General features: G+C 44.3%; 1 protein-coding gene across 3 annotated transcripts in view; it reads left to right on the top strand.

The window, feature by feature from the left end:
- Positions 1 to 25,353, top strand: part of DOCK1 (dedicator of cytokinesis 1) — a 519,930-nt gene that overhangs the window by 457,341 nt on the left and 37,236 nt on the right. For 2 of the 3 annotated variants that reach the window (XM_074232174.1, XM_074232173.1), the window contains exons 38-43: positions 4,139 to 4,258; positions 17,467 to 17,556; positions 18,787 to 18,891; positions 22,632 to 22,773; positions 22,908 to 22,986; positions 24,499 to 24,583. In XM_074232174.1, the coding sequence (XP_074088275.1) occupies positions 4,139 to 4,258; positions 17,467 to 17,556; positions 18,787 to 18,891; positions 22,632 to 22,773; positions 22,908 to 22,986; positions 24,499 to 24,583 (621 nt within the window). Of the gene's footprint in view, positions 1 to 86; positions 3,001 to 4,138; positions 4,259 to 17,466; positions 17,557 to 18,786; positions 18,892 to 22,631; positions 22,774 to 22,907; positions 22,987 to 24,498; positions 24,584 to 25,353 lie in introns of those variants that run through there. The other variant, XM_074232175.1, reaches the window with a different exon arrangement.

Here is a 25,353-nt window from a genome sequence, read left to right as displayed (position 1 = left end):
TGTATGTGTGTGAGAGAGACAGACAGACATACAAAGATAGAAAGTTTTCCTACATAGCAACTAATGATTGACTGTTGTTGTCTTAGTCATCATCACCATCATCATCATCATCATCATCATCAATATCCAAGATTTCTGACTTAAGGGATCTCTGATCCAGCCCCTTCATGAGCAGACTGAGGTGCAAGAAAGCTCGAAGAAGGTCAACCAAGTAATTAATGAGAAAATCGGATTCCCATCCCAGCAGTCTGGCATTAAAGCTGGGGACCCTCTCTTGGACCACATCTGGAGGTGCCCTGCAAAGATGGAGGAGCCAACCACATAAAAATGCAAATCTAGAGAGAGTTCTATTGAAATCAAGTTTCTACCCACTCTTCTTCCCACGATAATGACATGGAAATGCAGAGTCCCACAGAGGAGTATAATTTATGAAGATAAAGATTTCAGGAGTTGCCTCTGACATCAGCAGCCACCCTGGGAATGCAGGTGGCCTTCCCCATCTCCCCCATTTGAATTTCAGTAACAAGCTATTTTGGTGAACATGAAAATCTCTCTGTTACACCAGGGAAATTAAAATGGAATTGACAGCCTACTTGGAGAAACTGTCTATGAGTGAGTGAGTAAGTGTGTTTGTGTGTGTGTGTGTGTGTGTGTGTGTGTGTGTGTGTGTGTGTGTGTGTGTGTCTGTGTCTGTGTGTGTGTTTGGGGCTGAGGTATTCACCTCCAGTGAAGAGCTCCCTAGTTTATCATTGCTGACCTGGTCAAGGTCCCTGCTAGATTCAGCCAAGGCATCCTGGTCCAAGGGCCTTGAATTTCCCAGCTAGATGGCCTCAAGTCTCTTACACCATTAGGCTTTGTAATTTGTCATAACTATGCCTAGCATATGGCTTCTGATGTGGATTTATAATGCTTAATCAACTGTCTTCAGAGCATGATTTTTATTCTGTTATGAAAAAAATTCCTCTGATGTGATTAGGCCATTCTTGTCGATGATAGACACAATCTGAAAATAGTCACCTTTCCTGATGAGGTAATTTTATGTGGAATACAAGAAACAAAAGTCTCCCCTCTTACCTTCAGAGTCAACTTTGACCTGGATACATTCTCAGGTGTGGGTATGGAGCAGTCAGCCTTGCCCCCCCCCAGGATCTTTTCAACTCAAGATATCACTTATTTCAAGCATTTCTTTTTTAGCCCCTATGGCTCTCATTTGCTCCTTCAGATGGTCAGACATACAGCCTGGGGGACATGAGAAAATAACACTTGTATGACATTGGGTTGCCCCCCTTTCTGAGTCATAGTTCCCTCCCTTACAAAGTGATGGGGTTGGGGGCGTTGATCTCTGAAGTGTCTCTCAGTATCCTGAGCTCCGATACTTCCCTCCCTGAGAAATGGAGATGATAAAGTTAGTTGTGATTACCACCTGGCTGGAAAATTCATTGCTCCCTAGAGTTTTGTATAACATTCAAACTGGAGGGCTTGCCTTGTAAAGCACCCCCTTCCTAGTGGACATCAGGCTGAGGCTGGACAACCCTTTGCTGAGCAGGTTGGGGGGCTCTTATTCAAGGATCCCCTGGACCCTCATTTATGTGACATAGATGGCAGCTCTCCATTTAAAAAGATGTGATTCAGCCTGATGACCCTCTGGGAGGTTAGGAGAATCGCCCTTTAGAAATGGAGCTTGTGTTTGTAATGATCTTCCTCATCGTCTGCATTCCCATATTTGTCACTGCACTAGTGTCTTAGTCCTGTCTGTGGCATCCACCCCAGAAAGAATCATTTCAGCAGAAGAGACCTGTGGCCTTGTATTAAGGGGAGGGCCACCTTTCCTTCCAAGGCCATTCCAATGGGATTTAGTTTGTAGGTGAAAGTCCCTGCTGGGGAGGTCGGGATTTTGAACCTCTTCTGACCTGAGGAGCAGCACAAACCCTGTCCAATTCTGCAGTCAGTGACCATTACTTTCCTTTTTAAACTCTTTTCAACCTGAAATTCAATAAAGCAGAGCAGGAGGAGACACGTTTAAGTAGTTTTCTTTTGTGTTGATTTTAACCCTCACCTTCTCCTTTTGACCAACCAGGATACCCACCTCCCTCTTAAGGTTCATTCTCCTGTTTGTTTTACCAAGGGAACTTGGTCTGGTGTCTACTGTGACCTTGTGTTTCTCCTTCATTGACTATTTCTTGTAAGATTGAAAGAGGAGACCTTAGACATCATTGAGTTCATACAATTGTGGATGAATGAATGAATTCAATAAGCAGTTATCAGACCTCTCCTATCTAGGTACTGGGGATACAGAGACAGCCCAAAGCACCTGCCTTCAAGGAGCTTGCATTCTATTGGATAGTTTTTAAATCCAGAATGCATCTTAGTGGGTCACTTCATACAAACCCACTCCATTTTGAAAAAAAACAAGCAACTTGCCCAAGGCCATTCATCAGTTCCCTTCTGTCTGCACCCACTTCACAATCCTAGTTCTGGCTCTCTTCTTGCCTAATCTCACTGCTCTCCCTGCCTCAATTCCCTCTCCTCCATTGTATCCTTCACTCACCTGCCAAGGCAATTTTTCTAAAATCTAGGTCTAACCATGTCACACTTTCTTCTCCCTCAGAAAGCTTCACTCTGGGATCACATGTTTGTCCTTTACAGCCCTTCCTACCTTGCTCTCCTGGGAATACTCTAGGCTCCTTTGGTTCACTTATGTTTCCTTAACAGCAACATTCCCTGTGTTGGCTCCAGCCCTCCAGGAGGGCTCTTCATACTCCCCTCTGCCTCCTAACTCCCTTCCAAATACTAGATCCCACCCTATCCCCAAGCCTTTCTCCCTCTCACTGTGTTCCCACAGAACCTTTTCCTCCTTTCCTCAGATCAGTTCCCTCAGATCATTTTCTATCCATTCTCTGGATCTTGTATTCACCTGGTGGTCTCCGTGTTTTCTCTGTCTTTAGAACGTGCAGTGCAGTCTTGGAGGGGATTCACTGGTTTACATCTTATCTTGATCCTCCAAGGCCTACCAGAGTGCCTGGTACATTCAAAATTATCAATACATTCTTATTGCCTTGGGAACAGAAATGTCTTTGGGGAATTGGGCTGCAGAACCCCAAGAATGGTTAAATGGCCAGACCCACAAGCCATCTGTAAGTTGTTGTGTCTTTGGGAGACCTCTCATGGGTGCTTCTGGGATCACTATCTACTGTTTGACTTTGTAACATTCTTATCATTGATTTATGTAAAGGTGCGTATAAAATCTTGTTTACATATGTATGTAAACAGGACTTTCAGATTTCCTTAGAGAACACATTGGATGAGAGAATCACTGGCTTGGATATAGTAAGACACCATCTACTTTGAATCAATGTAGACTTTTACCCCAGGGATCAACAGGTCAGTTCCAGAAGGACAATAGGGTGGAGGCAGAATTAGACAGAGATTTGTCTGAAGATGATTGGAATGAGCCAAGGGATCACTCAATACAAGTGAGGCTGACAGGCTGGTGGGTCAGTTGGTGGGTTGAGACAAAGTTGGAACTAGTTCCAAATACTATCTCTTGGATTCATACCTAGCCTTTCTGTTTGTCCCCTTCCCATGCTTACTGATAATTTCAGTTCTCCCCAAAGGCCTTTGTTATGAATTATTCATCCCATTTTTTCACTGATGGACCTACACAGAGCTCAGTTTGGTCCTCACCTCCCTCCCTCCTTAACTTCATTCCTTGCCTTCCTTCTTTCCTTGCTTTTTTTTTTAGGTTTTTGCAAGGCAAATGGGGTTAAGTGGTTTGCCCAAGGCCACACAGCTAGGTAATTATTAAGTGTCTGAGATCGGATTTGAACCCAGGTACTCCTGACTCCAAGGCCGGTGCTTTATCCACTACACCACCTAGCTGCCCCCTTGCTTTCTTTTTAACTATCTTTACTCCCATTAACTTCATCCTATTTTTACCCCTCCCACCCCCACAATAAAAACCTCCATCAGATAAATCACATCTGAACCATGAGCCATGCCTGCAAATGTCTGGATCTCCTGTTCCCTTTGGGTCTAGTTTTTAAAGGACACATTGAATTGGTAACAATGGCAGGAGGTTCTTGCCATCCCATACCTGATTTTTTTTTTTTATCCCTGAACCTTTTTTATCTTGTTTCAGTGGTCGGAGGAGGCATGCGCAGCCCATCTTACTCAGAGGGATGGCTACCAAGCAACCACCCAAGGTCAGCTCAAAGACCAGCTATACCAAGAAATCATTCACTACTTTGACAAGGGCAAGGTAAACCCCACAACTGCTTTCTTCTCCCTCTTCTCCTTCCAAACACACATATGCAGAGAACTCACAGGAAGCCGAACCTCTCTATCTTGGGGAGCTTCTCAAAGGAGGTAGTGTCAGCTATTAGATGCAAGTGGCTTGACCCAAGTACAGTCTTCCTGTTCTATGGATAGAGTTTGAATGTCAAAGCCCTCAAAAGCAGAAAAATATAACCAGTTGTGCATTTTAAAATCTTTCACTGAAAACAAGAATGACCCATCAATTTTTTTAAAGGTATTTGTGAGGAAAACCTTGAGCTGGAGGTCTCTCATTGGAGGTCATCTCTGGGTGCTTCTTAATAGAATTCTCTGATGATTTCTCCATTCTCTGTGGTTGGGATCAAGCGAGTCCTTTGGTAGGTGGCGGGGGAAATGGTTCACCTGGTGGATGGCAGGTTTGTTAGGCCCCATACCATTGTATACTCTGCTGACTCCCATAGCATGGAAATATACCACACTGTTCATCAGTTGGTAATGAATGCCATTTGGGGTGGTTGAGGGGCTCCAAATATCCAATGATAACAGAGAGAGAGGGATGACCATTCTTGTCCTGGTCCTGATCACTCCTCAAGTGACTGGGGGATATTGAGGCCAGTAAGACAATCAGTCAGTTGGGGGCAGCTAGGTGGTATAGTGGACAGAGCACTGGCCCTGGAGTCAGGAGGACCTGAGTTCAAATTCGGATTCAGACACTTATTACCTAGCTGTGTGACCTTGGGCAAGTCACTTAACCCCATTGCCTTGCAAAAAACTAAAAAAAATTAAAAAGACTCTTAGCCAGCCCTGCAGATCTTAGGATGAGCACATCTTGTTTTTCATCAGTAGAACCAATGCGTCATAATCTGTTTGGACCCTGCTACCCTATAGATTCCATTCAATTCTAGCAGTCAGAATAAACCTGATTCAAAACAAACCCTGACCTTCGTAATTGTAGGGAGAATCAGAGACAACTTGGCATCTTCAGTCACTCCTGACCAATGGAAGAGTGTGGGCCTCTTATTAGGCTGGCGCCATTTTGTGCTTGTTCTTACTGTCATTAATATTGATATCTAGCATTTCAGTAGGACTCTGAGGCTTGCAAGGCATAGGACAGACATTCTTTCATCTGTGGCTGGGAGATAAGGGCCGTGGATATCTCAGTTTCATAGAGATGCTAGGAGAGATGATGAGATCATAAAGTGAGGAGAGACCTTTGAGATCATATTCTAATGCCTTCATTTTAGAGATGGGAAAACAGGCCCAGGGAATTGAAAGGCAAGGCCAAGAGTGTCAAGGCACATTTTGGACCCCGAGCTTCTGACACCAAGTCCATAATTCTACCTCTAATGAGTGGATCACCTGCGTGGCCACCGAGGGCAGATCTAGGCTTACTAGTGGAGACAAAGCTGCCAAGGACAGACTTAGGGTTGAAGGAGAGAGGAGCCAGGGCTTGCTGCTTTAGGTCTCCAAGTGGACCATGTGTCCTCTGATGGGAGGATTCCTGCTCAAGGAAGGTGGGGCCTGCCTGCCCGCACAGATCCTTCCCAACCCTGAATATCTGTGATCAGCTGAGGGCCTGCATGTCTGTGCTGAGGGAAGGTTTTCTTCTCTTGTTTTCCAAGACATATTGAACAACAAATCTGAAGTTCTGAACTTGAGATGAGGCCGGTCAACCCTGTGACTTGTAGAGTGAAATGCCTATTTCTTGTTGAGTCACTTCCATTTTCCCTCCTGCTTGGCAAGAGGGTGTTCTTTTCTGTGCCATCTCTGGGGGCCCTGCAGCCCTACTTTCTGATACCTGCTCACCCTGACCACTGTAAGGCTTAGGCTTAGTTCAGAGAAGGGATAATCTCAGCGTGGAGCAATGTGCCTGGCAGATGGAGAGCCTCAGGACGAGCTGGGACCACGGGTAGTTAGGTCCTTAATCTATTCTTGGTAATGCTGAGGATTGAGAAGGCTAAGAGGAAGGGCCCACTAACAGAGCTACACCCAGCAGACAAAGAAGATTCTGTGAGCCCACCCACCAGCCTCTGGCCACCGGATTTTGAAGGCTCTGTCATTCATAGAAATGGGGAAGCTGCGAGGGAACAAAGGAAGGAGGGCAGAGGATAGAAGAAGACAGAAACTGAATGGAGGAAGGAAAAGTCACCTCAGACCCTGACCAGGCTGTCAAGGAGATGAAGCTGGCTCCACAATCTCTTCTAGACCTATTCTGAGTTCAATTATTAGCTCTAAGGAGAGATGAGGAGATGGGGCAGAGGCAGGCCCAGCCTTGGTAATACTTGATATAGATGGCTACACTTGTGCTCTGATAACAGGGTGAGAAGCCCTCCTCCCCTTTAGAAGCGCCTTCTACTCATTAGCAAAGCCTCAGGACTGGATGCTGGAGCCAATTCTTCCAGAGATTAGAGACCCAGGAACAGCCTTCACTGGACTGATGACCTTGCCAGACAAAAGGCAAGTCTAGGAAACCTTGGGTCATGGACCCAAAGCTGAAATGTACTTTGGGGGTCATCCAGTTCAACCCCTGCATTTACAGAGAGGAAACAAGGCTCAGGAGTCAGCCCAAAGGGCAGTGGAGTGATGAACGTGGACATTTATCTGGAAAGAGCTTTTCAGGGGGTCTCTGAAACAGCCCAAGAGCAGTTCACTTATAGGAGTTTCCTTTGGCTTCATTTAAGACTGACTAGATTCAGCACAAATTGTCCTGTTGATAAAAGTCCAGAGGCTGTTGCTGCCCTTGAACCCATCACACACTTACCACTGTTGACCTGGGGCATTGCTGGCCAGGGTCCTAGATATGGAGTCTGAGGAGCTTGGGGTTGGAGTCCAGCTCAGCAAGGCCTTGGTCCAGTCCACAGCCTCTCTCAGCCAGCTTCCTGTTCTCATCGCCTCCTTCTAGAGCTTTAAGGACAACTCAAGGCAGTTGAATTGAACTCAACAAATGTTTAGTTTCTGCTCTGTGTTGGGCCCTAGGATGCAAAAAGTCAAAGGCCCTGCCCTCAAGGGACTTACATTTGCCTGAGGAGAAATGAAATGTGCTGTATACACAAGCCAAGATCAACATGTTCTGTTCTCCTGAGCATGGAAATTCACCTTTTATTTGATTTTGTTAGGTTTGTAATTAAACAAACAAAAGAGCTATAATGTAATAGTTTGGAGGGGTTGGGGAACATAAAGAAAAGGTATAATGAACCCCTGGCCACTCGGAAGAGCCTCGAAGGGCACTAGGGCTTCCAGGAGGCAGAAATAATGAAGGGTGTAGCTCTGGGCAGAGGCAGAGGAGGCTGTATAAGAGGAAGAGTAAAGGGATGGAGATGAGAATTAGGAGGCAAGCAGTCTCACTTGGTTCAAGCTGGTGGTCTCAGGGGTGGAGAGAAAGGTGTTGCCTCCAGAAGGCATCACGCTGCAGCCCCAGGCCCTGGTTCTGCCTTTTCCTTTTCTTGGAGTCTCTTGCTTATGAATGATGCTCTCGTATCTTTCTCCACTTTCCCTCACACCAATCATTCTTCTTTTTTGCTTTTCCACCCTCTTAAAGGATGGATTTGCTCTTAATCTGACTCTTAGTTTTGTAGTCGTGTTCCTTGTCATTTCCATCTGTTTTCTTTTCATCCTTTTCCCATCCCTCTTCTTGCTTTCCTGATAATTACTCCTCATTCCCTTTATAGTCCATTTTTATGTGATTTTTCTGCCTTCCACCAAGGCTTTCCTTCCCTTTTCTTATGACAATCTAGTCTCCTTGGCTTAGTGCAGCTCAGAGTAGTCGGTCCTTTTTGCATTTGGCTAGCAATTTTCAACAAAGCCCTTAATCCAAGGACTCCCCTGAAAATCACTGGCCTTTGGTCCATGGGATAGGAACAGAATGCTCGCTATTACAGAAAAATTTGAGGAGGATGGTAGTTTACCATAGTGGGAAAGGAATTATTAGTCAGTGTTCACCCGCCTTCCCAATCTAGAGGCAAGTGGGCTGTGGCATAAAGGGTGAATCATTATTGTCCAAGGAACAGATCCAAGAAGAGTGGAAATCCCCCTCCCCAAAATAGCCCTAGCTTTTACAAAATTCACAGGTCATTGGCTTCTGCCAAAGGGAAAGAGGACAGTGCCATTATCCCTTTATTTCAGGAACCAAAAGTAGAAGGCCAAGAAGTGGAGTTTTCAGGAATTCTGAGTTAATGGTTTCATGTTAGTGATCAACACTGAGAAAACATATTCCCAATTTCATGGGTTTCACCCCCCAATCCATTAAATGTTTATTGATTGCCTACTACATGTCAGACCCTAAAGGCTGATTCACAGTCAAAAGGAATTCTGGTCCCTGCCCCCAGAGGGGGTTGATATTTACCCAAGACCTCTGGCCTCACCCCCAAATTCTTTGATTTTATGGTAATGCTATTAGCTGGATTATTTCTAAAAACATCTGGAGTGAAGAGGTTTGCCATCATTTGTCATTTATTAAGCCAGACATTATACTCACTAAGGAGAACACAGAGGCCAGAAATGAAGCAAGTCCTTCCTCCCAAGGATCTTACTGTAATGAGAGAAACAACATGTATATCTGTTGCCCATTAGAACAGATCCAAGTTGACCAGCTGGGAAAGGCGCCTAAGACGGAGGAGTCCAGGGAAAAACCAAAGGGGCAATAGAGACCTTCCTGTAGCATGTGGGGCTTAAATGGAGTCCTGAAGCCACTGAGAATTCCAAGAGACAGAAGAGAGGAGAGCTGAAGTCGGGAGATGGAGCACCACGTGGGAGAGAAGGCAACAAAGACCAGTTAGTTGGCAAGCTCTTATTAAGCATTTGCCATTTGTTAGGCATCCTGCTGAGCTCCAGGGTACAGAGAAAGACAAAAAAATGGCTCTTGTCCTCATGGAGCTCCCAGTCTAATGTGCAAATAAGTGTGTAGAGTCACAACACAGATGGGGCAATGGAAGGTAAGCTCACTAGGGAAGGCACAGTTACCAACTGGGAAGATTGGAAAAGAGCTCTAGAAGGTGGGGTCCTAGCAGTCTGGGAGAGAGGTTAACAAGTCTATTTGGTGAAACCTTTGGAGATCCATTCACTTGAGAGCAGCTCCGTCATCCGAGGCAACCTTCTTGGAAAGCCTCCTTTTAGACCCGGGAGAATCAACAACTTTGAATAATCCAACAAAGAAAGTCAGCCCAGATGGCTGGTCTGAATTTCCCTGAAAGACATTGCTCTCTGGAGGTTGAGCATCCATCTGGAAGAAGTAGCCCTGGTATCTTCCTCTGTAACATAGTGAGGAGAGGACCAGACCCTGAGCTTTCCAAGGCTGCACCCACCAGAGTCTGAGCTCCAGCACATTCTGGACCTGGTGGTAGGAAGCCTCTAAGGCTCTTCTTCCAGTACCAGGATCCCCAGCTCAAAGCAGAGAAGACTGTCTGTGGCTCAGCTAAAGGCCAGTGAATTGGACTGTCTTTCAGAGACTCATGAGGAAGGGGAGGTGGACAGGGAATGAATCAAATAAAATCTCAAACAAGATCAGGCAATGAACCCATTTTCCCTTACAACTGCAATAATGATGACAAAAGACAACATTCAGTGAGTGTTTTTAAGATTCTTCAAGCTCGTTAACAATATTCTCCCATTTGTCCCCCTCAATCACCCTGTGAGACTAGGACTAAAGGAGTTATTATTATACTCTATGGATGAGACATCTAAGGCTTAGAAAAGTTAAACTGAGTTGGCCTTGCTTGTATAGCTAGTAAGTGTTTGAGACAGAATTTGAACCCGAGTCTTTCTTACTTCAGGTCTATCAGCCAACCCCTGGTTTCCTAGCTTTCAGCTGAGAATTGGACAGAATATGTTCTGATCCCTTAAATAAACATTTTAGGGGTAATTTCAAAATGTATTAAATTAGAATGCAGTGGATAGAGCACCATCCCTGGAGTCAGGAGATCCCAAGTTCAAATCCAGCTTCAGATACTTAATTATTACCTAGCTGTGTGACCTTGGGCAAGTCACTTAACCCCATTGCCTAGTCAAATAAATAAATAAAACAAAAAAACTGTATTAAGTGATTGTATACCTTTCCTAAACCAAGTTGGGTCAGATCATTTTTGTCCAGCCCTCAGACCCTGCGACCCTTGGTTGCCAACCCAAGATGTTCTGCCCCCTAAGGGACTAACCAGGTTATATTACTGGCATTACTCATTAATCCTTAATGAGAAAAGCTTCCTGAGACATAGGCCTATGGGTGCAACCCCAGGTTTCTCTGAGACCATGACTTCATTTTACATGAACTTTTCAGATTAAATTATAGGCTTCTCCAAAAGGCCCCTCATTTAATAATCAGAGGGAGTTTATCAGAAATTGACGTAATCAAAGCTTTCATTTCCCACACAGCTGGGTGTGTTTGTGTGTGTGTGTGTGTGTGTGTGTGTGTGTGTGTGTGTGTGTGTGTGTATGTGTGGAGAGGGAGGGAGAGAGAGAGAGAGAGAGAGAGAGAGAGAGAGAGAGAGAGTTGTGCATTGGAACTTTTTTAATCTTTCCTATTAAGCCTGCATTTGAGTAATTAAAATTCCTTCAGACAGTCCTGGATTACATCTAGGTTCGGGCTGGCAACCTCTGGCTCTTCCTCCCTCTGGGACCTCAGGCCAATGATTTCCCCACTTTGGCATTTTGTTTCCTTCTCTGCAAAATGAGGGAAATGGCCCAGGAGAGCTCTAACTTATCTAATGATCCCCTGGTCCTGGAACAAAGCCAGCCAGCTCCACACCTGAGAAGAGGGAGCTGTGGTTGCAAGTCTAGTAAATGTGGAGGTGGGTTCGTGTGCCACCCAGGGCAGGGACAGGGGCTGGACAGGATGCTGGACTGTCCACTGAGGGAGTGCAGGGATTGTCTTTTGTCTTTTTTGTATCCCTAGATCTTAGCAGTTTGCTTCAATCTCATTATCAGGGACTTGCCTGGAAGCCGAGATGAGAGCCTGCTACCAGTTTGCAGAGGGCACAGATCTGGCCTAGACAGCTGACTCGTTCTATGACAAGCTAGAATCTTCTGTTAGATGGGAAAAGATCTCGGCAGGGAGTCAGCCAGCTATCATTTACTGGGTGCCTCTTATGGGTCAGGAGGAAAGCTACAATACTAGGCTGATTCTAAGGTGAAATTTAACTGGGATCGATCAAGATCTCTCAGCCTTATGGTCAAAGAATCAGCTTCACAAGGACAGGACTGGGGAGGCAGGACTCAGATGACTTTCTGAAAAAGATGTTGGGATTTCAGTGAACAATCGGCTGGATGTTAGCCACCTTGAGATTTGTGTTCCTTTGCCCTGGGAGACAATCTAGGATTCCTGACAGGCCCAGGAATGGAGCGAGCTTTCCTTGAGGTCTGTCCCCTTCACTACAACTCTTCAAACAAAGGCATTTATTGTAATAGAGGGGAGTCCGACTGAGGCACAGTTTAAAATATCTCCAGAGTTCTCTTCCACCTCCAAAGCTTTAGGACTGCCAGTGACCATGCTATGGCAATGATATCATCCTGGTTAATATGGAAGGTGATTGTTGGGGAGCTAGAGGAAATGCAGTTAGTTAGGCTTGGTCAAAAAGAGGAAAATCCTGGAATAACAAAAGTAAATATTTGGGAGCCACTGTAGATTCTTAAGCAGGAGAAACACAGTGTTTTCTGTAGGTTAGGTTAAAAGGACAGGGAAACAAGGACCACTACTTCCCTAGTCTGTTTGCTGTTTATCTCTCATTACCACCTAATACTAGCTAGAAAACATAGACATAAAGGATTGGGAGCCTGGACTTCATGATGAAAATGAGAAGTACAAGGAAAGCAGGAGATCTGGAGCTAGTTCCATCAATCAATCAATCAACCAACATTTATTAAATGGCTTCCTCTAGAGGAGAGGGTGGGCAGAGGATATGAAGAGCAAAAGAGGAAGAAATGTCCAAGATGACTTCATGATTCTGAGGCAAGGCCAACAGTTAAGACAAAGAGGGAGTTGGGAAAGAGGCCAGGTTTGGACAGGAAAAAGGTGAATTCCATTTTAAGCATGTGGGGTTTTAAATGAACTTGGCTTCCAAGTGGAAATGTTCTCTAGGGCATTTGAAATCCTGGGATCCAAGATTTAGAACTGAAGGGAACCTCAGAAACCATCTAGCTGGACCCCCTGATCCTACAGATGAAGAAACTGAAGTCCAGAGATGAAGTGCCTTGTCCAGGGGCGTCCAAATGATAAATGGCAAAGCTGGGACTTGAACCCAACCAGATTGACTAGAACTGTCCAGTACTCCCTCCCTAGTATTCCCCAACCAGAGTATAGGAGGTTTTGTTTTTGTTTCTTAGATGTTGAGGATTGCTCTTTGGATATTACTGAATCTTAACATTGGAAGAGACTTCAGAAGTCAGAAGCCCCCACCTACACCTGCGAAAGATTTTTTTCCCCCAAATGCCTGATAAGGGTCACTCCTGCCTCCCATTCCACTACAGGATGACTGATTGTTAGGGAGTTTTCCTAATATTAAGCCTAAACTTAACTCTTTGCCATTTCTACCCAATAGCCCTAGTTCTAGCTTTTTCAATTGCCTAAGTCTCTTTGTCAACTTAGAATCCCTAGATAAACGCCCTGACCATCTTGGTCCCCCTCCTCTAGACATGCTCCAGCTTATCCTTGGACTCCCAAAAGCACAACGGCCAAGTGTGGTCATCCAATCCACAGGGACCACTGCATCCCTAGTCTTGTGGGCTGGGTTTCCACCAATACCACCAGTAGCTCAAGGTTCAAACATATTGAGCTTCCAGCTCACAAAAATCCCCAGGTCACTTTGAGACAAGTTTTTGAGGCACCCAAGCCTTTCCTGTCCTTCCCTGGGAAACTAGATTTTGGACTCCAGTCCAAAAGTCTCATTGAAGCCTCTTCAATTTTACTTCAGTTACTTCAATTTTACTCTGTTCAGTACAACTCCAGTGCTAAACTGTCAAGAGATTTCTTGGATCCTGACTCTGTCGTCCTGATGCTATCTCCCCTCCCAGCTTGTTGTCACCTGAGAAGGATTCCATCTCTGTCTTTATCTTTTATTAATAAGGATTGTTTTGGGGGTAGCTAAGGTGGCTGGATATAACACCGGCCCTGGAGACAGGAGTATCTGAGTTCAAATCTGGCCTCAGACAATAATTGCCTAGCTGTGTGACCTTGGGCAAGCCACTTAACCCCATTGCCTTAAGTAAAAAAAACTTAAAAAAATGATTGCTAAAAATCATTAAAGAGTCAACAACATAGACATAATAGATAAAATAATGAGGGACCAAGGCTTCTTTGAGGGAGTGAGAGTTGGGGGGCGGGGCGCTAAGGATTAATCTCAAGAAATGATTCAACAAATGAAACAAAGAGCATTTGAAGAGAAAGGAGAGAACTAAATGAGCTCAGGATCATGAAAGCCAATCATGGAAGAGCCATGAGGGCAACCAGGATCTTGTTCAAAAAGGTCTCTTTAGCTGTTGTCAGAAGGTCCCTAGTGACCATTAAGAGCAGTTTTAGAAGAGTGGAGAATTTATTTTTTAATTGATGGTAGATCTCTGATCTGAGACATTCTACAGCAAAGGAATGGAACAAGACAAGAAGAGTACAGAGCTGTGGTTGCTTTGTTGGTCACTGGTAACAAGGGAGCTGAGAGATGAATAAAGATTCACAAGAGAAGAGTAGATGAGAGCCAGCTCCCTGAGATGGGGGGGGGGGGGTTCTGAAAGGAGAGGTTTGCTTTGAAGAGGCCCCTCTTTCACTAATAGCCGAGTTGGGGCTGGATGCACGCCAAGGCCCCTTCCCCTTATGTTCTTGTCAGCCTGTGCTCTGTGCTGTCACTTGAGCACAGATGTCTCCATCTAGATCTCTATTATTGAAATTTTTTCCTTCAATACCTATTTTATTTACTAGCTCCAACAAAAAATGGTGAAAAGCAGTTCCTGTCTTTTTTGTTTTCAAGAGTACATTCTAGTGGCATTGTCTGTGTGAGTGCTCCCATCCCTCATTAGCCAACTGACAGTCCAAGCTTGTTGACATCTTTACCCTCTAGCACCTAGCACCATGTCTTGGAGGGCACATGTGGTCAGTAATAGTTCAATTGATTTGAATTGACCCAAGGGATGCTTGAGGTAGCTTAAGGTGGAGACTAGAGGGGAAGGCTTGTAGTTGGAAAGGCCTGGGTTTCAGTCCTGTTTCTAAGACATAGCAACTGTGAGACCATGGACAGGTCAGTGTGCTCCCAGGTTCCAAGTTCTGCCCTGTACTTGGAACGCTGGCTTTACACCTTGGGACCTTGGCTTCCTCATCTGATAAATGAACTCTGATGTCCTTCAAGCTTTACCATCTGTGATCTTATCAGTAGTTTGCCTAAGGTGTGACAGAAGTTTCCACATTCCCATCCCCCACCACCTGGGAATTTCCTACAGGAATGAAATCACAAATGTCACCCAAAAAGGCCTGTACTCTTCACTGGACCATCTCCACTTCAAATGGCTTGACCTTTAAAAATGGAACTTCCCCCAATCTATCATTTTTGAGTGATGGGAAAAAGGTCAACCTCTCCAAAGGTCTTAGCTAATATTAGTGAGAGGACGGGCTTCCTGCTTTTCCTGAGCTCACAGTTTCAAGAATGCCATCAAAAGGATTGAGGAGGCCAAATCTGAACACATACAATTGATAGGATGCCTTTGGACTTGGGAGTCTGTTGAACCACATGGGCCTCATGGACTGTGGCAGGGAGCTGGGACTAATCATAGCTGAGGCTGAAGTAGCCCCAAGACTCCCCCAAATCTGGAGTTGGTGACCTCTGTACCCCGTACCTTATATATAGGTACAAGGGTGGGTATTTATAGAGCTATAGATCTATACAAATGTATTTTTGGCTCACATTTGCATAATGTTTGAAGATAGCCCTTTTAGACTATTATCATTATCCCCATTCTACAGATACAGAAAGTGAGGTTAAGGGACTAGCCCACGGTCATAATAATGGCATAATAATAATCAGCACTCTTTCAATTTTGCAGAGCACTCTGCAAACATGATTTCATTTAGTTCTCCCAACACACTGGGAGGAAGGAGGGCAAGGAAGGCCCCATTTCATCAAGGAGCTAGCAGGTCTTCATGGTTGCAAGCTGTCTCTGAGGGTCCCCGTGTGACCTCTCTTCATGACAGCACAAACCAGGGTGCAGAGGACAGTTCAAAATATCACACTCCTGTTGAACTTTTTAACGCAAAGAAAATGGCAGGCAGTCGGTCTCTTCTTGATTTCTGGACCTTCACAAACAAGTTCCCACACTAGAGTCACTTCTTTCTTCAAGGAGTCATGACTGCGGCAATGGATGTTCTGCTCTGCTCCGGCCTCCTCCAGCGTCTCCTGTTTGGAGCTAAAATCAACCTTAGAGTTTTCACACAGATCAAAATTTTGCTCTGACTTCTTGTCCAGGCCATTAGCTATGTATTCACATTGGAAAAAGGCAGTACAGATGCCCTCTTTCTGCCTCCATCTGATTAAAACCTTCAAACTGATTACAGAATCCCAGAGATAAGTAGAAGAACATTCTCTTAGTGTCCATCTAGTCCAACTTGGACTTCAACAAGAACCCTCTTTATAACACCCCAAGTGGTCATTCAGCCCTGTTTGAAGATCTTCAGTAATGAGGAACCCACTAGGGCCCGCATCAGTCCATCTCACTCTGGCATGGATAGAATTGTCAAGAAGATGCTCATTACTTTTAACTAAAATCTGCATCTTGGCAACTTAATAGAATTCAGGATTTAGAGTTAAATGAAAACTCAGACCTCATTTGGCCTAATCCCCTTCAGTTTATAACTGATGAAACTGAGGTTAACGACTTGGTCAAGGTTACATAGGAATTAGCAGAAGCAAAATTTGATAAAAATTTTCCTTGAAATGAATATTTATGTTAAAGGAGACTTTATTTACTAGAATTTTAAAAGCATTAAAGGTAAAAGGAAATCCCGCCTTACTGATTTTGAGTGATCAGTTATGACCATCCAGAATAAAGAATTTTGAAACCTCACCAGAGTTCTGGAAAGGAGAATGAAGATGGATGGCAAAGTGAACTCTGGCCATTTTTTCCCTCTTATCCTCAGTTCTCTCTCTCTCTCTCTCTCTCTCTCTCTCTCTCTCTCTCTCTCTCTCTCTCTCTCACACACACACACACACACACACACACACACACACACACACACACACACCCTACAGTAAAGGTCTTAGTTGCAATAGTGCATTTTCAAAATGTTTCTCTAATTCTAGACAAAGGTTTTCTTCTGGAAAATAGCAGATAAAACTCAAATTATTTAAACAAGGATGGAACAATTTCTTTCCTGGAATCTCTGATGGAACAGTTATCATTCACGTAGATTTTAGTACAGATGTAACATAGGTTTAATATCCTGGTAGGGGAGAGGAGAGCAATAAAGAGATACTTTTCTCCCTCTCAGTGTCATTGTTCTCTATTCCTCTGTCCTCTTCTGCTACCATAGTTAAGCATTTAAATGGTTGGTTTCCTGGTTTGGGACCATCTCTGAAGCATTCTGACGACCCACCAGGGAATCTTCTGAGCTCAGAAGTAGAAGGAAACTTGATGAGACCAAGCTCATCCTTGATTCTTAATTCTCCACATTTCTCCCAACAAAAATTTTCATAATATTCATTTATAGTTGTGATCAAGATTGGTGAAGGATGGTAGCATGTGGAAAGGAGCATTCTTTCTACGCAATCATTCAAGATAGTTTAGACAACTGCGGTTAAACAAGGCAGTATCCTGCCCATTATCTCACCTTTAGATATTCAACTGTCCACTAAGATATATGAAATAGTGCAGTTTGGATTGGAATCCAAGAAGAATAGCTTGGCTCAGGAATTGTTTCAAGCACAATGATTCTCTGACCCTAGGCAGAGCTCAAGATATTCATCATTTATGTGGATGACTAGCATAGTAATCTAGTGTTTATTAAAAAAGACAAATCAAAAGAAATTTGAGATAAAATTTCTTTTTTGTTGACTAATTTTTTTGTGCTTTGTTTTTCCAATAAACAAAGTTATTTTGCCATGTTTTGATAAGGATTGTTTTAATATCAGTTTCAAAGTTTGACTAATGTATATGATTCAGCATGGGGTTTTTTTCCTGTTTTAATTTTCTGTTTCGTTTTCTTTTGTGTGTGTGTGTGTGTGTTTTAAACAGATGTGGGAAGAGGCCATCGCCTTGGGCAAAGAACTCGCCGAGCAGTATGAAAACGAGATGTTTGATTATGAGCAGCTCAGTGAGCTGCTGGTAGGTCTCTGTGCCTTCCCTTTAAATGAATGCAGGATTTTCTGGCCTCTCACTCTTCAGCATTCTCATTAGGATTGGGACTGCCCTGACCCCCATAACCTGGTGGCTTCCTTCTCCTCTGAGCTCCATGCTGGGGGAGGGGATCTTGTGCCCCAGCCCCCTGTGCCCTCTCCCCAGTAGCTCAATTTCCAAATCTGATGTTGTACCATTCAGAGTGGATTGTGGCTGTGCCCATGAGTGATCAATGGTTAATGCTAGCCTCCAGAGCATCTCTCAGCTCAAATGAGTGTCTGAGTTTGTTCAAATGTGGGCTTCCCCTAGAATGGAAGCTCTCTGAAGGCAGAATTTTTTTGTTTTGTTTTCATTTTTTTTGACTCTTCTGTCTATTTCTACCACCAAGGACAGTGCCAGACTTTAAAAAAAAAACCCTTAAGGAAATAAATTAATGAATAAATACATAAACTTCCAGGCATGGTTTGCTTTAACTCAATAAACTGTTATTATGCATCTCATATTTGTGCTAGATGCTGGAGATACAGGGATAAGAGTAAAGCTGACCCTGCCCCCAGGTGCTTCTGTTCTCCTTGGGAGAGGAAAATGTCAATGATTCTTTTTTGTTTGTTTTTTGCAAGGCAATGGCATTAAGTGACTTGCCCAAGGTCACTCATTTGGGTGATTATTAACTGTCTGAGGTCAGATTTGAACTCAGGTCCTCCTCACTCCAAGGCCAGTGTTCTATCTGCAGCACCACCCAGCTGCCCTAATGCCAGTGGTACTTGGGCAGGACATGAGCTGAGCTTCCCCACCCACATTTCTTGCCTTCAGTGGTTCTACATCCCCAGGATCCACATTCTACTGGCCAGCAGAGCACTCTATCAGGACGAATCTTCACTGGCTGATTGAAGAGCAGTTAGACCAGAAAGACTGGTCTTCAAACGCTCTCCCGTGTCAGTCCTGTACAGGGTTCCTGCCAGGCCAGTTTTCCCCCAAACTAGAGATTGTAACCAATGGAAGAGTCACTGACTTTGACTTTTCTGGCCATTTCTTCTCCCACGATGGGAGCAGAGAGGAAAGGACGAAGCTCAAATGCAGGCACGTGTGCATCCATGACCCAAGGGTCTTCCAGCAACATGGGGCGGGGGGGGGGGGGGGGTTGTTATGTTGTAGGACAGAAGCCTTCCCTGATGGTTTGAGCCTAATCTGGAGATGTTTCTGCTGTTTCTCTTGCAGAAAAAACAGGCTCAATTCTACGAGAGTATTGTCAAAGTGATCCGACCCAAACCAGATTATTTTGCTGTTGGATACTATGGACAAGGATTTCCCACCTTCTTGAGGGTAAAGTGGTACATGTCCTTAATGACAGTGAACAGTGGGCCCCATCCTCCTGAGTGGGGAATCCAGGTCTGACTCGGCACCTTGAGGTGCTGGGCTTCTTCACCGGCCCTCACAGACCCCTTTGTGCTCCTGGGATCTCCTCACCTTTGATTTCACAGAAAGTCATTTTGTTTCAAAGACACAGCTGAGCCTTCATCTCTCTCAGAATCAAAATTGACTTCTGCAGCCCTGTTGGCAAACATCTCAGTGGCTTTCTTTGTTTCACTTCTCTTTCCTTTTCTTTCTTTTCTCTTTCTATTGTTCTTTCTGCTTTTCTCTGTTTCTTTATTCTTCTTTGTCCTTTTCCAGTCTCTCATTTCTCATCTCTTCTCTCTGTCTTCTTTCATTCTTTTATTCTTTCTCCTTTTCTTTCTTTTCTTTTTTCTTTTTTGCTCTCTCCCTTGCTTTATTCCCTCCTTCATTCTCTTTTGCAACTTTCTCTCCTTCCTTCTTTTTTCCTTACTCTCCTCCCTCTGTGCCTTCCTCCTTTCTTTTCTTTTCTTTTCTTTTTTCTTCTTTCCCTCTGTTCCTTCTCTCTCTCTCTCTCTCTCCCCCTCCCTCCCCCCATAACTTGTATATATTTTCTTCACATTTCTTAGATACTTACCCTTACATTGTTTTTCAGACACAAGATTTTCTCCTTTCATCATGGAAAGCAATTGAATGGTCCTCGTGGTTATGAAAAGAGCTGTATTGCAATTTTGCCAATATTGTATCAGATTATTCAAACCCTCAGGTTCAGTAATTTTGTGATTCAGTAGAGCTTGTGGGGGTTGGTCTCTCAGAATTTCTATTAGAATTCCTCAGCACCAGTGGAGCAGAGAGTCTTCTCTCCAAGACCAAATGACTTCCCTCTCAGAATTCTCACAAATTATGAGGCCATTTTCTAAAGGATGCTCTTTTGGCCTGAGCCTGACAGTCAGCAGAAGAAGGGTCTTGGCAGTCCTCCCTTCCTGAGCTGAGGGACCCCTTATTCTGTCCCCAGCTTTAATGAAACCCCTCTCAATGATGCATCTCCTAACTGCCTGTGTGCCTCTTCTACTGCTACAGAAACACTGTCCAAAGAGAGTAGTTGATCAGAAACCTAAATCTGAACAGATTTGCCCCAAAGTAACTCAATAAAAAATGGCAGGAAATTGCTAAGGGGCAGCCTCTAAATTGGATATGCGTTTGTGATGAATACTAATCCTCTAAAATTGGAAAAGAAGATGGATGCTGGACTCAGGGTGGAAGTCATCAATAATTTCCCTGAGCGGTCCCAGGCTGTGATTGGCTGTAAATCTCACCCTGGCCCACTCGGTTCTAATGGAGTGCCCTCTGCCCCTGGGGACCGTTAGCTGGCCATGATTTAAAGCTGGTGAGTTGGGCTCTGTAGAAAATGATTATCCTAGCATCCCAAGAGAGACGGCAGCCAGTCCTGATGTTTGAAGGGACTGCTTGTGGGCCAGAACGCCACTGTCAGTGAGGGAGCTGGTGCCATCTTTGTGTGCACAGGGGGGGCTCCCTGTGGCAGCTCTGGGACTCCAGAGAGAAACGAGCTGACCGGCCTCTCCCTCCTCCTTTAAATTATCTGGTGTTCCTGCAGAGATGTGCATATAATGCTTCACGTATCACAGGTCAGGGGTCATTTGGTCACCACATCAGCTGTTTAGACAAACCAAACAAGGTAATATTTAGTATTTCATTCACTGCTCAGAAGAAATGGCCCTTCAGGAAACCATCAGAACAAAAGAAGCTTTTCAAGTATACTAGCCCAAAAGAATCCTTCTTTCCCACATCTTTCCTAATCCTTAGAAATGTGTCCTTTTTTTCCATTGTCTTTGCCTTTGAAGGGAGGGAGGCTTCCTGAACAAAGTGTAATCAACACTTGGAGAAAATGCTTTTAGAGTTTTTCTTGTAAAGAATGACGTTGTTGTGCTTCTTCCCTGGCAAGAAGCCCAATGAGCACGGTCCCCTTTCATGTTTTCCTGTTATGCATCTTGGATTAGTGAAGCTTGAACAGGAAGCTCCTGGGAATGGCCAGAGCTGCCCAGATGTGGAATGTGCTGGACCTGTCTGATCTGCTTCCTGATGTGAATCAGTCAATGATTCCTTACTGAGCATCCACCATGGGCCAAGCCCTGGGTGATCAGAGTCGGGGGTTACAAAAGAAGGTCAGAGACAGGCCCTGGTCCCAATCTAATGGGGGAGAGAACACAAGAACAACCCAATAAAAAGCCATCTGGAGACAGAAAACCAGTTGGAGGTGGTCCTCAGGAACAGGTGAAGGAAGCCTACAGGGTGGATAGCGAGGGAGAATGACTCTCACTGACACTAGCAGTAGAAGGGGATGAACAGCTTCAAGGAGAATAAAAGAAAACTGGGCACAGAGCCCTGGTCTGTTACTGTGGGGAGTTTTAGAAGGATTTTTTTTTAATTTAGAAGAATTTTTTAAAAATTGCTAATAATAATGATACCTTACATCAATATCTTGGAGTATATGATATCATTGAGACTGCTATCACCTTGGGAAGTAGATCCACTAGGAATTTTTATATCTGTTTTACAGAGGAGTAAACTGAGGGTTAGGGAGACAAAAATGATCTAATGAATATTTCCTCCCCCCATGCTCTCACACATAGCCCCCCCCACCCTACCATCACCACATATACACACACACACATACACACACACATACACACACACACACACACACACACACACACACACACACAATGTGAAGCCCATACCAAAACAATCCCCATCAAAGAACCACTAGGTATCTAGTTATAGGCAGGGAGGGAAAATAGCCAGTTGGACTCATATTCAAATCCTGCCCCAGAAGCCTTAGGAAGGTTATTTAGCCCTGAGTGTAGAGATAGCTCCCCAGTCTATTCTGGGTAAATTGCTGGTGCTCATTGGATTTGCTTCTGGGGACTCCCTATAAAATCACTCTTACTTCCAAGTAGTTTATAGAATGGCATCGGGCATGAGTGACCTCCCTTGGGTCAGAGAGACTGTGATCTCAAAGGCAGAATTTGTACTCATTTTGTTGTTTTTTTCCTAGTTCCTAGGAATCGATTGATAAACATATGTGAAATGCTTACTGCTTGTCGGACATTGTGATAAGTTGCCCAAGACAGGCCCTGTCTCCAAGGAGCAAACACTAGTGGATTGGAGTTGCTAGGGTTCCATTCTCTATTTCCTGTCTTCCCTTTTGCCCTTATCCTTTTGCTTTTCTGTTGCTTTCCTTTTTCAATTCATTTTTCCTCTCCCTTCCTTTCATCTTCCTGTACTATTCCTGTAATATTTCTTTTCCCTTCATTAACTTCATTTGAAAGGGTAATTTAAAAATATGGCACACAAGTAGCCTGAATCATCACATGGTACAACCCACAACGAGTTCCAGCTTTGGGGTCTGTAAGCTCTATCATTGGCCATGCCCTTGGACAAGTGACCTCCTCTCTGGGCCTCAGTTTACTTCTCTGGGATGGGCATGTCCCAGTGAAGGCCCTCTCTCTGCTTTTCATTCTGTGGTCATTACTGACCCTTTCCAATACAGTCACTACAATAGGGAAGAGCATCCCAAGAATGATTATCAGTGTCTATGGTCTTAGGGGAAATAAATGTGTGGACATTTCAAAGCAGGCTGCTGGCCAGGCTCTCAGGTCAGCCAGTGCTTTTGCTTGGTGCTAATATTTGACAAAAATTACTCTTTCTAGGGCAAAGTTTTCATTTACCGGGGAAAAGAATACGAACGCCGGGAAGACTTCGAAGCCAGGTTATTGACCCAGTTTCCCAATGCTGAGAAGATGAAGACAACATCTCCTCCTGGAGATGACATCAAGAATTCTCCTGGCCAGTGTATCCTCCTGTTTGGGGTCAGGGCTGCCCAGTCATGAGGTGGCCCAACTCTGTCCCCTGCTGACCAAGATGCCCAATGACAGGAGTGCCCCTTTACCTTCTTGTGTCTATTCCCCCTTAACTCTTCCCTTCAGACATCCAGTGTTTCACTGTGAAGCCCAAACTGGACTTGCCACCAAAATTCCACCGACCTGTTTCTGAGCAAATTGTGAGGTAAGCTTCCCCTTTGAACACAACCTCAACTGCCTTCTTATTGCCAAAAGTCAGAGGTTTTCCTTGCCTCGTTCTGAGTGGAAGCTGCCCAATTTCCCCCTCCAACTCCACCACCATGCAAGCATCCTCATCTCTTGAAGCAAAAAAGTGGTCTGCCATTTATAGGTTTCAGCCAAGTAGAAGAAAAGCACATGGTCAGAGGGCAGCCTGGTCTGAGTTGCTTCCTGTACAGTGCTTAGCTCTCATCCAAGAAAGACAGGGTTCCATCAGACATGTTAAATGGGAATATATTTCCTGATGGTCTCCATTCCAAATCAGAGGTGGGTTTTGATCTTCCCATTGGCTCATGTTTCCATTAGTGATGCTCTTAAAAACCAAGCAGCTCTAAGAAGCATTGGTTTAGCACTTGCTGTTTACCATTGCCTAGATACCGAGCCTCTATTCATTTTCAAAAATGAAAGTTGACCACCTCTGTAGGGCTCCCTTTCCACACTTATAGAAGAAGTCCCTTCGAGCTCCACCAATGGTCCCAAAGATCTTCTGTCCTACCAGGGCTCTGTGACAGGTAAAAGAGAGATAGATGTACAGATGATTGATTGAGGAGCTGCAGGGGATCAGGAGGACCCTCCTTGAGGAGGTGTCTGAGACCCCCACCAAGCCTTTGGCCAGCTCTGGCTGTGAATCACACAAATGTTCTCTCTCACGTGGTACATCTTCACCAACCTTAACCCCTGGCCAGATGTTACCTGAGAACTGCTTCCTCATCATCCAACACTTAGAAGTTACTTTTTTGCCCATAAAACAATATATTGCTCCTTTTTTACCTGTTGTTAAAGGCAATAATAGAAGTAAAACTGGGAGTCATGTTTATTTATACAGAGTTGTTTTTATAAATCATAAAAATTTAAGCTTTCGCACAATTTACTCAGAATGAAGCTTTAAGCAAACAGAGAGCTGCATCATCTCTACTAAAATATTGATCATTGACTTGGGGAACACCATTGCCATTGGGAACATTTGCCCATAAATTCTTCACCCCTCCCTGGACATGTGTGTGGAGCGGTGGTTAAAACATATACTTTGTGTAAGGGGAAAAATAACAGGGTAATTTTTTCCCTCTTAAAGACCATTTTGCTATTTGTTAGATCATGGTATGTTCTTTCTCATTTATTGTAAGCCATTTAAAACATAAAAATACAGTTATTTTGGAATCAAGGTCATCTCCCTCCTCCCGCCCATGTCCCTCCTGGTTTCTTTGCTCATTATCACCACTCCGTATTGCCTACCCAAGAGTGAGCTTGAGTAGGAGGGGAGTTTGAAACACCCTGTAAAGTCAGACTTTTATCTTGTCTGTCCAAAGGATCATAGATCCTGTCTGCAAACTGAGGCCTTGGAGAAATGACAGCTGGACGGACCAACCTGCTCCATCCACGGAGCTGTTCAAATGTCCAGTGACTGGTCATCCTGTGGCCTCAGTCTTTTCAGTTAATGTATTTTCCTGTATTTCAACAGTTTCTATCGGGTCAATGAGGTGCAGAGATTCGAGTATTCAAGGCCTATCAGAAAAGGAGAGAAAAACCCAGATAATGAATTTGCGGTAAGAAAAAAACAACTGTAGTTGTCAAGCCTGGTGTGCTTCAGTTTTTCCTTATGGCTGCTCTCTCCCTCAGGATGCCCAAGAGAAAAAGGGCCCACATGGCCTCCAGAAGGTCATGTCTGGTTTCTTCCTTAGTATGACCTAATAGAAAAAGCCCAGGTCTGAAGTCAAAGGAGCTGGATTCAAATCCTGCCATTACTGACTGCTCAAATTTCTCAGACTCTTTGCACTCCAGTTTCCTCAGTTGTAAATTAAGGTGGCTTAGAGGCCCCATCTCCGCTCATATTCTAGGATCCTGTGACTTTAGATAGTAAGATATACAAATAGAGATAGAGATAGAGATAGAGAGATAGAGAGATAGAGATAGAGATAGAGATACACACCATACAACAGAAGAGTGCTTTTCTTTAACTTTATGAAGAATCTCATAGAATTGAGAGCTAGAAGGGATCTCAGAGGAGTTCTCAGCCACCCTCCTCATTCATTCATATATAGAGAGAAACTGAAGCCAGAGAAATGGCCAAGGAAGGCCATGCCCTGAGCCAAGTTGAAGGTTGAGCCTGCATCCAAATTCAAGATTCTTCCCACATCCCTACTGGGGTCCACTGGTTGTCCTAAGGTCCTAAATCCCACCCAGAGCTTTCCCAAAAGGATCCAAGGTCAAGAAATAAAGGGCATTTCCAACCCATTGCACTACCTGAATTGGGCTATAGTCTTGCTGTCCAATAGGCACATCCAAAAGAGCCAAGGAATCTCTGGCTTCCTCCACA

The sequence above is a fragment of the Macrotis lagotis genome, chromosome 4, assembly GCF_037893015.1.
Source record: "Macrotis lagotis isolate mMagLag1 chromosome 4, bilby.v1.9.chrom.fasta, whole genome shotgun sequence".
Classification (NCBI taxonomy): Eukaryota; Metazoa; Chordata; class Mammalia; order Peramelemorphia; family Peramelidae; genus Macrotis; species Macrotis lagotis.
Note: the sequence above shows the minus strand (reverse complement) of the source record. Positions and strands in the feature narration are given on the sequence as shown.